At 39.3% G+C, this 14,579-nt stretch overlaps 1 protein-coding gene across 11 annotated transcripts in view; it reads right to left on the bottom strand.

Annotated features, from left to right (window-relative positions):
* Positions 1 to 14,579, bottom strand: part of FHIT (fragile histidine triad diadenosine triphosphatase) — a 1,429,687-nt gene that overhangs the window by 841,827 nt on the left and 573,281 nt on the right. For 3 of the 11 annotated variants that reach the window (XM_082727533.1, XM_082727536.1, XM_082727537.1), the window contains one exon: positions 7,317 to 7,367. The exons of the other annotated variants lie outside the window; for them this stretch is intronic. In XM_082727533.1, the coding sequence (XP_082583659.1) occupies positions 7,317 to 7,356 (40 nt within the window). In that variant the 5' untranslated portion in view covers positions 7,357 to 7,367. The remainder of the gene's footprint in view (positions 1 to 7,316; positions 7,368 to 14,579) is intronic. 11 annotated transcript variants of the gene reach the window in all.

Below are 14,579 nucleotides of genomic sequence, written 5' to 3'. Positions count from 1 at the left end.
AGAGATTGATTATTTTTAATTGAGGTAGTGGAGGTGTTGAATATTCGCTGGACACTGAGTAAATGTTGCTAGGATTGCAATTTCCCAAGCCACCTGTCTGATAAACATCACGTCCTCAACATTTGCAAACAAACCAAAGTCACTCCTCCCCCATTCAAGTATTCCCCTTTCTCGTTCTAACATCCACTCTAACTACAAGTTTATGAGTCTGTATTCACTTCACTACTTCAGGAAAACATTTATCTGTAAAAATACGTCTATTCTTGAGCAACAGTAGGTCAGAAACCTGAGTTTTCATGACAATTAGAGGAGAACCACGGGGTAAACAGAGAAGAGTCCTTCTTTAGAGTCTTCACAGACTGACGCTCATGCAGCTTCTTTGTTGCAACTCAAGGCTTCCCCTCTTCCGGCCCCATCTCCTTATTCCTTTCACAGAGGTGAGAATTTAGGGCAAGTAATTCCCCCATTTCATAAAGAAAGGAGCTCCACTTAGAGTACCATGCTTCCTTGTGACAGAGCTGTCAAAGGAGCATAATATAATGGCCATCTTCTCTCTTGCCTGCTCATACAGAGGATGACTTCCTCTCCTTTTTCCTCCTCTCCCTTCCCCTTCCCCTCTTTAGTTCAGTGGACACTAGCACCTACGATTACTGTCCCAGCCTGAGAAAGCCTGAGGCAAGTAGCCTGGACCCGCACCAACCAGCACTTAACAGGAGTCCTTTGGCTCCTTTTCCTCTAGTGCTTTGGGTGTTCTGGCTTGGCTGCACCTCCCACCACTCAGGTGAGATGTGACACTCAGGGCCGAGGAGAAGAAGACAGACTGCTCTGCATCTAGATCACCTCAGCTACTTTAATACAGGTAAAACCATTTACCAAGTGGTCGGTGCAAGTCACCACAGTTCTACTTGGGGACATAGGGGCCCAGGGCAGACTGCCCCAAGATGGGCTGCTTTGGCATAAAGATTATTTTCCAGTAGATGCAGGAAAAGCTCTCTGCTCTCCACTTCAATTGCTTACCTTTCCATTAGAAAGGAGAGCCCATCACAAGAAGAGAGCTATTAACAGAGACTCACCTTTACCTAAGTAACCTATCTGCATAATAGAACAACCTTCTTCTCCCAAACATCTCCTCTCACCTTCTTGCTAACGGCCTCCCTCCCCTTTGTGTCTTTAGACCCCTACCCCTCTTCTTAGCTCATATAAGCATCAAGTGACCTCTCTGTCTCTGGGTTCTCAGGTCTATGTGGGTTCCCTGTACATATGATGAAGTTTTAGTTAATATAAACGAGGTTCGGTAAGGTGAGGTCTGGAGCTGATGACCAAGAAAGAATTCTTGAGAGATCTTTGGTGCAAAATGGTAGTTTATTAAGGCACAGGACAGGCCCTTTCTCGGGCAGAAAGGGGGAGGTAAGGTAAAGGGAGGTTTCAAAAGAACTTTCATATGCTAAAGAGGACCTACAAGATACCAGATACCAGAGGCCTTGCCATTGTCAGGTTAAGGTTTTTTTTCTTTTCTTTTCTTTTCTTTTTTAAGATTTTATTTATTTATCTGACAGACAGAGATCACAAGTAGACTGAGAGGCAGGCAGAGAGGGAGAGAGGAGGAAGCAGGCTCCTCTGATGCTAGATCCCAGGACCCTGAGATCATGACCTGAGGTGAAGGCAGAGGCTTTAACCCACTGAGCCACCCAGGCGCCCCAGGTTAAGGTTCTTTATCCCTCTAGCAAGGCATTAACATTAAGAGAGCTGGGAGATTCCTGGAAGAGCATCAGGTAGGTTCCTACCCAGGAGTGGGGGGGGGCGGTGGGAGGGGAGGGAGGGGGTTGCAGGATGTCAGCTTCTGCTTTGTCCTCAGCCTGCCATCTGGTCCCTCATCACATACATCTATTAAATTTGATTTTCTCCTGTTAATCTGTCTCATGCTGATTTGATTTTAAGTCCAGCAAAAAGGAGGGGCAAAGGAAGGTCTTCCTCCCTGACAAAGTCCCCAAAATCCAGCTAAGAGCAAAGGATGACTTAGATTTCCTTTGACCTCCTGAGTGTGTGTGTGTGTGTGTGTGTGTGTGCACATGCGCATGTGCATGCGTGAGCAGATGTACGCAATTTCCAGAAAGAACAGAAGCTGGACCAAATAGACGCTGGGCCTAGTATCATCATAACAATACCACGAGTTCACACGCCATCCTGATGGTACATATCGGATTTTTTTTTTTTTTTGACTAATGAGAAATTGTATGTCATACAAAAGAAAAAAAAATCCTTAATGATATACATCCCTATTTAGTTTTGCATTTCAGTCATAATCACATAAACAGAGAGACATATGAACTGAAACACTCTGAAAGAATGGGATGATGCTAAACTACTAAAAACTATGACATAAAACTTTAGTTTTATTAATTCTAAAATAACTACCTTTCTTCACATTTTACTATTTCATTAAATGAGAGTTCTTTTCAAGTGATGTATATTTAATGCAGGGTTTGTTTTTTCTAAGTCTCTGATAACTCTGACTACGTTGTTGCTATCTTTTATAATTTATATTATCTTAGAACTAATGAAAATTGGCAAATTCAATCATTTGACCTCTGGACCAGAACTGGTGTGGCATAAACCCATCCAAGGGAAGCCTCCAGAGATTCCAGATATTTTTCCTGATCCTGCTAAAATTTTCTCCCATGTGGGAGAATATCCTGACAATAGAGTAGATTAAAGTACATTGGGGAGTCTCACATTCTCCCCATCCTTAAAAACTGTGGGCCCACTCCTGCCAGGTTTGAACTTCTGTCTGTTGGACAGAGCAAAACAGTGCCCCCTGCAGAGGAAGAAAGGGACAGGGGACAGACTCCCTAATAGTCACCCTGAGAATTAAACAGACTCACCCACCCAGCATCTTCCTGGGAGCAGGTATATTCTTCTGCTCTCTTTAAAACAGTCCTATGAGAAGGTAAAGGCTAAGAGAAGGTAAAAGCTAGTGTACTGCAAGGAAGGGACAGTTGGTTTTACACAGGAGTCTTGTTCTTCTGCCACCAACCCAGAGCAGCTCACGGTGGACGACTGGTTCCTACAGGTGGGGCGAAAGGGGTCGCACACTACAGGGACACAGGAGAGGGAAGGCAGGCTCTGCCCCTAGGTGGTGCTAAACAACGCTCAGTCACATGGTGAGACACGTACTTGCTTAAATTCCTGTTCCATCCTTTTTTTAATTATTATATCAAGGGAAAAGTTTCAATATGGTACCACATGTCTGAACTGGCTGTCTAACACTTGGACATCTCCCCTTTTAACACAGGGAGATGAGGCCTCAGGTTCAGAGCCATTATCAGGAAACAGCTAGTACCCTGAATTAATTTGTGGTAATTTACTTTCACTACGTATTTTTGTGTTTCCTTTCTCATCGTGGTAGGCGGCAAGATTTCCCATGTAAAATAGCGGCAGGATTTCCTTTCAAAACTTAACGGTTTAAAAGTGAATTAATTCAAAGAAATACTAAATACATGTTAATATATTAAATACACCAATGCCATATACAGATATGGCAAAAACTGCATACGGGGCTCACGGATGACTCTCATGTCACTTTTGGTATTGATGCATGATTAGATCCTGTTGCTTCCAAACCTCCTCAAAAGAAAAGAGCATTCTACCTGGCAGGTGTGTGAATGCACGCCTTTCCCCCATATGGGAGCAGAGGCAATCCAAAAAGTCCACCAGTGCTGTTTTTAATCCTGCTACTACCGATGGCTCCCTAATCCCTTACACATGGAGTTTAATCTTTTGCTTCTGATGAGAAAGAAATTTTCATAATTCCCTCCACCCAGCTCAGGCAGGTATCTCTCTGCCCCACCTATAATATGCCCATTCATTTCTACCTGAACAGCCTTCTTTATGTTATACTCCCCAACCTTCCTGCTAGACTGTGCTTCGAATGTCTTTCTTTCTTTCTTTCTTTCTTTCTTTCTTTCTTTCTTTCTTTCTTTCTTTCTTTCTTTCTTTTTTTTTTTTTGTTATCTATTTGACAGACAGAGATCACAAGTAGGTAGAGAGGCAGGCAGAGAGAGAGGGGGAAGTAGGCTCCCCACTGAACAGAGAGCCCGAGGTGGGGCTCAATCCCAGGACGCGGGGATCATGACTGGAGCCGAAGGCAGAGGTTTTAACCCACTGAGCCACCCAAGTGCCCCCGAAGGTCTTCTTTCTTACATGCCATGCAAGAATAAGCTTCCACTCTTCCTGGTATCAAACCCAGAGCTCTTGCTATGACTTCTACATGCTGCAAACTCAAAGCATGTGTATGTAAGAAAGAACTTTATTCCAAGACTTTGTTTGCGAAAGGAAAGTAGAGTGATTGAATGCATTGGTCTACAGTGATTTCAACTATCACTCTAATCTGATCAGTCTCTAACCAGCTAATTGGTATTTAATCGGTTGTTTTAATTTTATTACAAAGCAGCTAGAATGCAGTGGTGGCTAGACATGACACAAATAAATAAAATGCATTATTATTTTTATTTTATTTATGCATATGAGTTTTATTTTACTTTTGTCAAAACTAGACTCACTTTCACCCCACTAGTAATTTGTTTGTATTAAACCAGTATTATGCATTTGCATGGTGAAAACAGTTAAAAATGTCTATTCATTGCCAAGTTTAAGTTATATAATAAGTTGTTAGATGTACCACCTTCATCTGCCAAATAATCTTGTGATTCATTTAAATATTTGTATAGTGCTTCAATCACTGACATTGTTTCTATTAATTAATGATACCAGGGTTTAGTTCTAAGGAATAAATAAATATAAAAGTAGATACAACAGAACAAGTTCTTGCCTAAAAGAGGAATCTGACTTGATCACCCTGAAACATAATTCCAAATATTGCCACAAAATTCCCCAGAGAGTAAGGCCTAGCAGCATTAATAAAACTCTGGTTTAGATTTGAACATGGGTACAATAGGTTCCAAAGCCTTATGTAAGTATTTGAACAACTTGACCTTATTTCAGCTTCATCCAAGAACTATCGGGGACAACCAGCGAATCAACATGAGAAATTATTAGGGACCCACAAATGCCTACCTAAAAGGGCCCAGAAAACTACCAAAAGTTTAAAAAGATACTAATAACAGAATCACAACACCTCAAGACTGCTCTTTGGGCCTTAGACATCCTTGCTGCATGACCTCAAGGCCACTTACTCTCAAGTCTCAATTTTTTCATCTGCAAAATAGGAGTCATCATAGCTGCTCAAACATTAGCCTGAGGTTTAAATAAGACAATGCCCTGAGGCTTTAGCTAAGAGGTCCCACTGCTCCTTTGGCCACTGAGCTCTCTGGGGCTTACTCAGTACAACCAGTGCTGCTCCTCTCGTGGTGTTCTCTACATCCTGCTGAAGGTCACTGATTCACTAAGTGCTTGTTGAGTACCTCTGGTGGGCCAACCACTAGGAGAGCCCCCTGCTACATAACCCTGCAGGTCCAGTTTGAAACAAAAAGCCATTTCTCCCATGAGAGGATGACTAGATCTGCCTTTTAACAAAATATGCTCAAGTAGGTATTTGTGTTGAAACTAAGATCGAGCCACCTGTGGAAATATTCTATGGAACCATTAAGGAAGAAAGGGCCCTTAGTCCAAGCTTCTCATTTTCTATCTGATGAAAGAAAGCTTGTTTACTCATTAGCTTCAGAACAGGGCCTGCTATTTACATTAGCAGTGGCCGTTCTGAAGCATTATTTTGTGTAGTAATGTCCAAACCCATTCTGGACTAGGCCTAAAGATCTACCTGCCTGAATATCACTACCCCCTCACTGAACCGTGGAGTCCATCTACCAGAAAGAAGATGGCCAACAAAAGATCTCTGCATAGAGCAAACCAGCCAGTAGCGTGGTTTCATTCTTGTCCTGGATCTTTAAACTGGTCTACCACACACCACAGTCTGAAAGCTCCCTACACGTGTGGAGTGGAGTGGAAGGCACGCCAGCTCTGCTCTAGGCAGTGACATAAGGATCCCTTATTTGCTCCTGCACAGGGTTTTGATCCCATCCCTCTTCCTGTTCTTCCTGGCTTCAGAGCTCTCGGCAGGATGCCCTGTTATCCGCCTGACCCTCACCTGCTCTATCTATTGACTCTCACCCACTGAATGCAGCTCAGAAAAAATCCCTGCCAATCATGGCTCCATACCCAAACCTAGGGTTTCCTCTCCAACTGGCAGCCTGGTGGGCTTTCTATGGTCTTCAGAGAAGAATGATCAAAGAGAAGAGAGGTCAAACAGACACGTGAAAAACATTACTTGGCATCAGGGAAATACAAATCAAAACCAAATGAGATACAACCTTACAGCAGTCAGAATGGCGAATATTAAAATTAAATTAAATTAAAATTAAAATGTCAGGAAATGACAGACGTTGGCAAGAATGAGGAGAAAGGGAAACCCTCCTACACTATTGATGGGAAGGCAAGCTGGTGCAGCCACTCTGGAAAACAGTATGGAGGTTTCTGAGAAAGTTGAAAATAGAGCTACCCTATCACCCAGCAATTACAATACCGGGTATTTACCCCAAGATACAGATGTAGTGATCCAAAGGGGCAGCTGTACCCCAATACCAGCAACATCCACAGCAGCCAAACTATGGACAGAGCCCAGATGTTAATTGACAGATGAATGGATAAAGAAGATGTGTCACATATGTACAATGGAATACTGTGCAGTCATCAAAAAAAAAAAAAAAAAGAAAGAAATCTTGCCATTTGCAACAACGTGGATAGAATTAGAGGGTATTATGCTAAGTGAAATAAGTCAATCAGAGAAAGACAATTATCATATGATCTAACTGACAAGTGAAATTTCAGAAATAAGGCAGAGGATCATAGGAAAAGAGAGGAAAAAATGAAATAAGATGAAACCAGAAAGGGAGACAATCCATAAAAGATTCCTTATTTTAGCAAACAAACTGGAGGGGGGATGGTGTAACTGGGTGATAGATATTGGGGAGGGTATGTGTTGTAATGAGCATGGGGTATTTTATAAGACTGATGAATCACAGACCTGTATCCCTGAAACAAATAATACATTATATATTTTTTAAAAAAGTAAAATAAAAAGAGAGAAGAGAGGTCAAAGAGAAAGGTCAATTCTCATGCAAAAGAAAGATGAGTTATGAACTGTGAAATCCTCAATATAAGTCACATATTCTCTGATCTTCATTCTCCAAATCATGTGAATTGAGAGTCACCTAAATTGCCTTACATAGATATGATAATACATACATACATGTATCATCACAGGAAAAAGACGTCTTTTATCAAAGCCAAAGAAATCTTACCTTCTCCAATTACAACAACTGGATTATACCACCAAAACATACTTGACCTTCCTTAAACAAAACACAAAACAAAAAATACCCCTGAGCCTTGCATTCATAGTAGAGGATAAATACTGGGTTACTGGATAATTTTTAAACATGGGGGCTAATGTATATCCATTGCTTATTAACATCTGTACCCTTCTTATAGCCAGTTTGCCGTGCCAACACTGAAGAAAATGAGCTAGGGTGGTGGTAAAGGATTGTTACATTCTAAAAACTTCTCAAAGAAGGAACACCATTTCTCTGGCTAAACATAAATCAATCAATCAATCAATCAATCTGTGAAAAAGATATCAAAAAGTCTTACAAAAACTTTAAGACTAGAAGACAAAACATGGCACCCAGACAACACTTCCACCTCCTCCCTCTATAGCAGACATTATTAAACAATCACAGAACTCTTTCTACTGTGTCTATACATAGTCTTCAAATGCTTCCCAACATAGCAACTCACATAAATCTTGGCAACAAATCATACTTGGCATGAATGATAAAAGCCATTCAGAATTCCAGCTTTATGAGACTGACTCTATTACCCTTAACACCATTTTAAGTATTAAAAACCTAGACTGTCAAAGTATCACTACTTACATGAAATAAAATAGGGAGGCAATCCTGCCTATAGGAACATGGATCCGAATGTTAATAGAAGATTTCAAACCTGAAACTCTCCAGAACTTTCTTTCTTATCACTCTAATATCTCACCTTAGCTCCCCTTGCACCCTCTTCCCATTTTAAAGCACAAAGGCCGCTCCAACTGAGAAGAGTTTCAGGTTGAGTTCAGGCCAAATGTTGAAGCACCTCAGTCTCCCACTTCAGAGGTTGAGTATAATCCTGAGAAGGGGCTGTGAGTGCAGAGTGAGAGAAATGCAAATGCAGCCTGCACTGCTGAGCTGGGAGAGTGGGTCTGGTGGTAAGCAGGAAGGGGTCCATGGGGGGTGGGGGTGCAGTGGGAAGTGGGTTGGGCAGCAGGAGAGCATCAAAGGTGCCAAGGGAATGGACTGGAAAGAACAATGGTACACATTAGTGAAGGTTGGGCTTTAGGAAATAAATGTAAAAATCATGGCTCTTGAATGAAGAGCTCCTTCTCATGGAGTCTGACATGTCTTCTCTGACTATAAATACCTTTCCTTCCTCTACCCTCAGCTCTTCTCTCCTTCCTGTCCTCCCCATTCTCTTTTCCTTCATCTTCCTTCCCACCCCTCCTCTTTAACTTCCATTTCTTCCTTTCTTTGGCTCTCTCTTATCAATCCTTCTTCCCTTCCCCTCTTATTCTGCCTTGTCTAAGCTTTTGACAACTGGGCCTACCAGCCCTTTGTGGCTAAGGTCCTTGTTATTTATTTCCCATGCAGCCCAGCACAGAGGGAACTCAAGGGACAAAAGGCAGGTGGGGTTCCCAGATGCTACAAATCAGAGTGGAGTGCAGGCCAACGGATGGAAGAAAGCAATGAAGTAGTAAGCAGAGATGGAGAGGGTGTGTGCATGTCCACAAATAGGGTCAACAAAGTCCCAGGGCAGTGTCACAGTTAGGTTGGCGGAAAAACCAAGAGAGTAGAAAACAGTTCAGGCCGGAAGTGATGCAGCTGAGAAAAGAGAGAGAGAGAGAAATATGAGACAAGCAAGAAAAGCAGTCGTACTAATGAGCAGTCATGAGTGGAAAAGACCTGGGGGAAGAAGGTTAACAGGCAGGAGCCCACTGAGGGTAAGAAGCAAAAATCAAAGTGACAATGGGTGGCTCTGTGACACTTGAGGCACAAAAACAGAGGTGTGCCCATTACATGGCAGCACCATGTGAGGAACTCAGTACATATTTCTTATTTTACTTGAATTTTTTATGTTAATACCACTGTGGAAACAGAATTTTTGCTCTGAGATTCAAGAATAACTCCTATCAATTTGGAAGCCGACATAAAACCAAATACCCATTCTAGTCTGACTATAATTTGGACTGACAGTGCAGAAATTCTTTGTTAAGCCCACCCTATTGGACCTGAAGGTCAACCCCATCATAACAGGGTGCCTCAGAGAGCCATTCTTCCTAACTAGTTATCGATTTGTAAAAAATCATGAGTGTCTTATATCAAATGACTGCTCCTGAATTGTTACCTTGGATCAACAGAGAGTAAATATTGGCATTTTCTTATGACAATCTGCTATTCGGGAATAATCTAGCCTTCCTGGAGGGACAGAAATAAAGCACGTAACAGTCATTTACCAATCATATAATATTAGACACTAGTAATTTGTCATTCACTGCAGTGTTCTAGAATCATTAGAGGAGACATTCAACTGCTCTCAGACATACCAGGTCTGATCATACAGAAAGCGCGATTCTGCAGGCTAAATATACCAAGTCTGCGCTAAGGTTTCATGACTCTAGACTGAAAGTTAATGACCAGTGCAAACCACCAGGCTACTCAGTAAAAGAGCAATAGTAAAAATGGCCTAATAAATCAGAAATTTAAATGGGATATTCATTTTAGTTATGGTCATTAGAGCAAAGTGACGGTCCAATTTACTTACACAATGACTTACATTGATCATAACAGTATTTTAAGTGATAGTATCTGTTAATTAATTAAGCGAGTATTGGATTAGTACCTACTATGTGCATGATGCTCTACCAAATGATATGAGGCATATTTAGACATAAAAAAGATAATCTCTACCTTCAAGTGGCTTGTAATCCAATAGGGAAAGAAGACCTTTGGCAGAATTCTTGTACAAAGTTAAACATGACCCCATAATGTAAGAGGTATACAAAGAGAATGCTTTAAGACTATAAAAGGAGAAATGACAAATATATGTTACCTTATAAAGAAAGGTAAGTTTATATATAGAAAAATCATTGCACATATATTAAAGAAAAAGAACAGACATTGGATAACCCAAAATTGCAGGAAAAGGATGCCCCGTCATAAGAACAAGTACTATAGACGAGCTGGATGATCTATTGTCAACCCAGAATCACCAACCCCTTCTCAGCAGTCAACATTGCAAAGCTGATGGTGGGGACTACGTTTTCCAGAATACCCTTCCCTGAATGGTTCCCAGTAGAGTCAGCCAATGAGAGAACAGTGAGAAGATATGGAAGGCAAAGAGTTGTAAAGCCATCCTCAGATATCAGACAAGTGTATACAAATGAGATCTTCACTTCCCACTAAAAGGGTGGATGAGAATATGGCCCTGCTTTCTGTACTGAAACTATAATGTATCTCTGAGTTACTAACACCCTTGTCACTGAGTCACAATTGTGCAAACTGCCATGGCCTAGAGTCTTCTTTTTCATATGCTTTATTTGCATAGTAGTTGCCTTAAATACATATATAATATGTTGTCAGCTGTTTGAATACCTATGGGACCTATTAACATCACATCTCTTGTAATCTCACCCGAGATGTGTTGGTGTTTGCTCTATTTAATTCATTATATAAAGCTGCATATAAACTAATAGAAACAAAAACAATTCTAAGCCACTATAGGAAATTCATGAAAGCCATGAATTTGATAATTTCATAATTTCAGTTATGAAAGCCATAACTGGTGTCAAAATATTTCATCACATTTAATGGCTACAGTGTGTGTAAGTATGCTGAATCACTTTCTCCCCCATCCCTTCTGATTTTTTTAATTATATGAGCAAAATTCTGTTGGAAGTAATAAGTGATTATAGCAGGGGTGTGGGTTTTGAAATTAAAAACACAATACCATTTGCATCAATATCAAAGTATGCAATAAATAGGTATAAATCTAATAAAATAGGTCCAACATACATATGAGAAAAACTATAAAACTCTGATTCTGAAAGAAATCAAAGCAGATCTTAAAAAAAAGAGAGAGAGAAAGAGACAGAGATTCCATGTAACTTGATAGGAAGACTCAATATTGTCAAGATGTCAGTCAGTGCAATCCTAATAAAAATCCCAGCAAACTATCTTGTGGATACTAACAAACTGATTCTAAAGTTTATATGGAAAGGCAAAAGATCAAGAATATCTAACACAATATTAAAGGAGAATAGTAAGTCAGAAGACTGACACAACTGAACTTCAAGATTTACTACAAATCTATAGTAACCAAAACAGTGTGGTACTGGCAAAAGAACAAACAGATCAGTGGAAGATAACCAAAAGCCCAGAAAACACAAAAATATAGTCAAAATATCTTTGATAAATGAACAAAGGCAACTTAAAGGAGAAAGGATACTTTATTTATCTTTTTGTTTATTTATTTATTTATTTATGAGAGAGCATGGTGGGTAGGGGCAGAGGGAGAAGGAGAAAGAGAGTATTGGAAGCAGATTCCTTGCCGAAGGCAGAGCCTGACTCAGGGCTTGATTCCATGACCCTGAGATCATGACCTGAGCTAAAGTCAAGAGCTGGACACTCAAATGATTGAGTCACCCAGGTGCCCAGGATTCTCCTTCTGACAAATGGTACTGAAACCATTGAACACCACATGTAAAGGGAAGAAAAAAAGAAAAAGAATATAGAAACAGACCTTATACTCTTCATAAAAATTAGCTCAAAATGGATCATAACTGTAAAACATATAACTATGAAACCTAGAAAATAACATAGGAGAAAATCTAGGTGATCTTGGGTATGGCAATGACTTTTTAGATAAAATACCAAAGGCAAGATCTCTGAAAGAGATAATTGATAAGCTGGACTTCATTAAAATTAAAAACTGCTTTATGAAAGTCACTGGCAAAAGAATGAAAAGAGAAGCCACAGATTGGAAAAATATATTTGCAAAAGACATATTCAATAAAGAACTATTGGCCAAAATATACAAAGAACTCTTAAAATGCAACAATAAGAAAATGAACAATCCAATTAAAAAATGGGCCAAAGACTTGAATAGACACCTCATCAAAAAACAGACAGCAAATATGCATATGAAAAGATATTGTACATCAGAAGTCATTAGTGAACTGAAAGTTAAAATAACAATGAGATACCACAACAAATTTATTAAAATAGTGAAAATCCAAAACACTAACACCACCAAATCCTGGAGAGTATGTAGAGCAACAGGAGCTCTCATTTATTGCTAGTTGGAATGTTAAATGCTACAGCCACTTTGGAAGAGAGTTTGACAGTTCTTTCAAACTAAAGATATTCTTACTAAATGATCCAATGACCATACTCCTTGATATTTAACCAAGTGAATTGAAAATTTATGTATACACAAAACCTGCAAACAAATGTTTAAAGCAGCCTTAAATTGTAAAATCATAATTGCTAAAATTCATAATTCATAATTGCTAAAACTCAGAAGCAACTAAGATATACTTCAGTTACTAAATAGATAAACAAACTGGTACCTCAAGGCAAGAGGATATTATTCAGCATTAAGAGAAATGAGCTATGAAGTCTTGAAAAGACATGGAACCTTAAATGCATATTCTAAGTGAACAAACCAATTTGAAAAGGCTACAAAATGTGTGATTCCAACTATATGACATTTTGGGAAAGGTAAAACCATGGAAACAGTGGCTGCCAGGAGTTCAGGGGGAGGAAGGGAAGGATAAATAGATGGGGTGTTGGCACTTTTTAGGGCAATGAAACTATTTTGTGTGACACTGTAGTGTTGGATACATGTCATTAAACACTTGTCAAAACCCAAATAATATACAACACTAAGAGTGAATCCTAATGTAAACTACAAACTTTTGAGAATAATAACATATAAAAATTGGCTTATCAATTCTAATAAATGTGCTTACCACACCAACACAATGATAGGGGAAACTAGCAATGGTGATGGGATATATGGGAACTTGACTTTTTGCTCAATTTTTCTGTAAACCTAAAACTGCCCTAAAAAGGGTCTATTAATTTTTTTAAAAAATCAAAATAATAACATAAAATACATTCTTGTTGTGAAAAACCTCAAACCATCAGAGCCTACAGACTAAAACATGTAAGTTCCAAGTAATTCATTCATACCAATCTCTCTTTCCTATCAAGGGGTAAATACTACTAATGATTTGGTATGTATACTTCCAGTCTGCTTTTTAATATACTCATTTATATATGGGTACATTTCTACTAAGTTATTTTTAATATATATGAACCATTTCATACATATTCTGAAATGTGCACAGTTCTTCAAAGCATCCACTAGTTACGAGGCTGAGCCTTACAGGAAAACATGTTCCAGAAGATGCATTTCCATGGTTGGTACCCTATAATCTGAAATTTCTTTTATCTTCCCAGAACATTGTATAGTGATGAGCATATAGCAGGAACTCTAGAAATAATTATGGATTGATGGGCAATCAACTAAGTCAAGATGAAAAGAATAAGGCAATTAAAATACAGCTACATGGTCTGACAGCTAAATTTTAGAGAGAATCAACCCTTTGACTACACAGTCAGTATACCAATGGAGAGTCCATTGTATAGAGTGAATAACACTTTTCATGTTTAATAATGATTTTAGCTCTTAGGGCTATACACAATGTAGGAACTGTTAACCCCAAATCAGAGGCAAGAAAACTGAGGTTCAGGGAGTTTAAATAACTTGCTCAAAATAATCTGACTCATTGGCAATGGAGCCTCTAAGTCTCATAGTACCATTCCAAAGTACCATCTACAGGTAACAAGCACCTACTGGCCCTTTTGTCATAATCTTAATTGACTGAAAAGGCTATTTGCATCCAATAGGGACAGGATCATATTCATATCTTACTCAATATTAGGGTCCCATCTTTCCCTTTCCTTAAACTGAACATCATTTAATCAAATAGATTGTTTAAAGGTAGAATGCTAGACGGGTTTTTTGGGTATATATATATATATATATATATATATATATACACACAATCTGGTGTTCAGTTGCTTAGGAAACTGTTTTTATCATTAGGGGGGCAGGACTAACACACTGTTAAGTGAAAGAAAGGCAGAGGGGAATATATAATAATCCAGTGTTTATATGAATTTCATCCACAGGGAATATAGCAAAATAATCACAACTCAATGGAAAAAGGAGCTTTTGAGTGGGTTGTGAAATAAGCTATTAAGTCATGCAAATAAATCCCATGTCAACACCTCAGAGTAGTCTGATTGGATTCATGCATTGGAACTCATACTTCATGAGGCTTTAAGACCCCTGGTGTTCTCAGGGGTTTATTTTGTTGTTGTTCATTTGGTTTTCTGGGTTTTCTTTCTTGAGGGGAGGGGATTTTAAGGAAGGTATAACTGCTTTAAGGT

Source organism: Mustela nivalis (genome assembly GCF_964662115.1).
Source record: "Mustela nivalis genome assembly, chromosome: 1".
NCBI lineage: Eukaryota > Metazoa > Chordata > Mammalia > Carnivora > Mustelidae > Mustela > Mustela nivalis.
The sequence above is the reverse complement of the archived record's forward strand: the minus strand, read 5'-3'. Positions and strand labels throughout refer to the sequence as shown.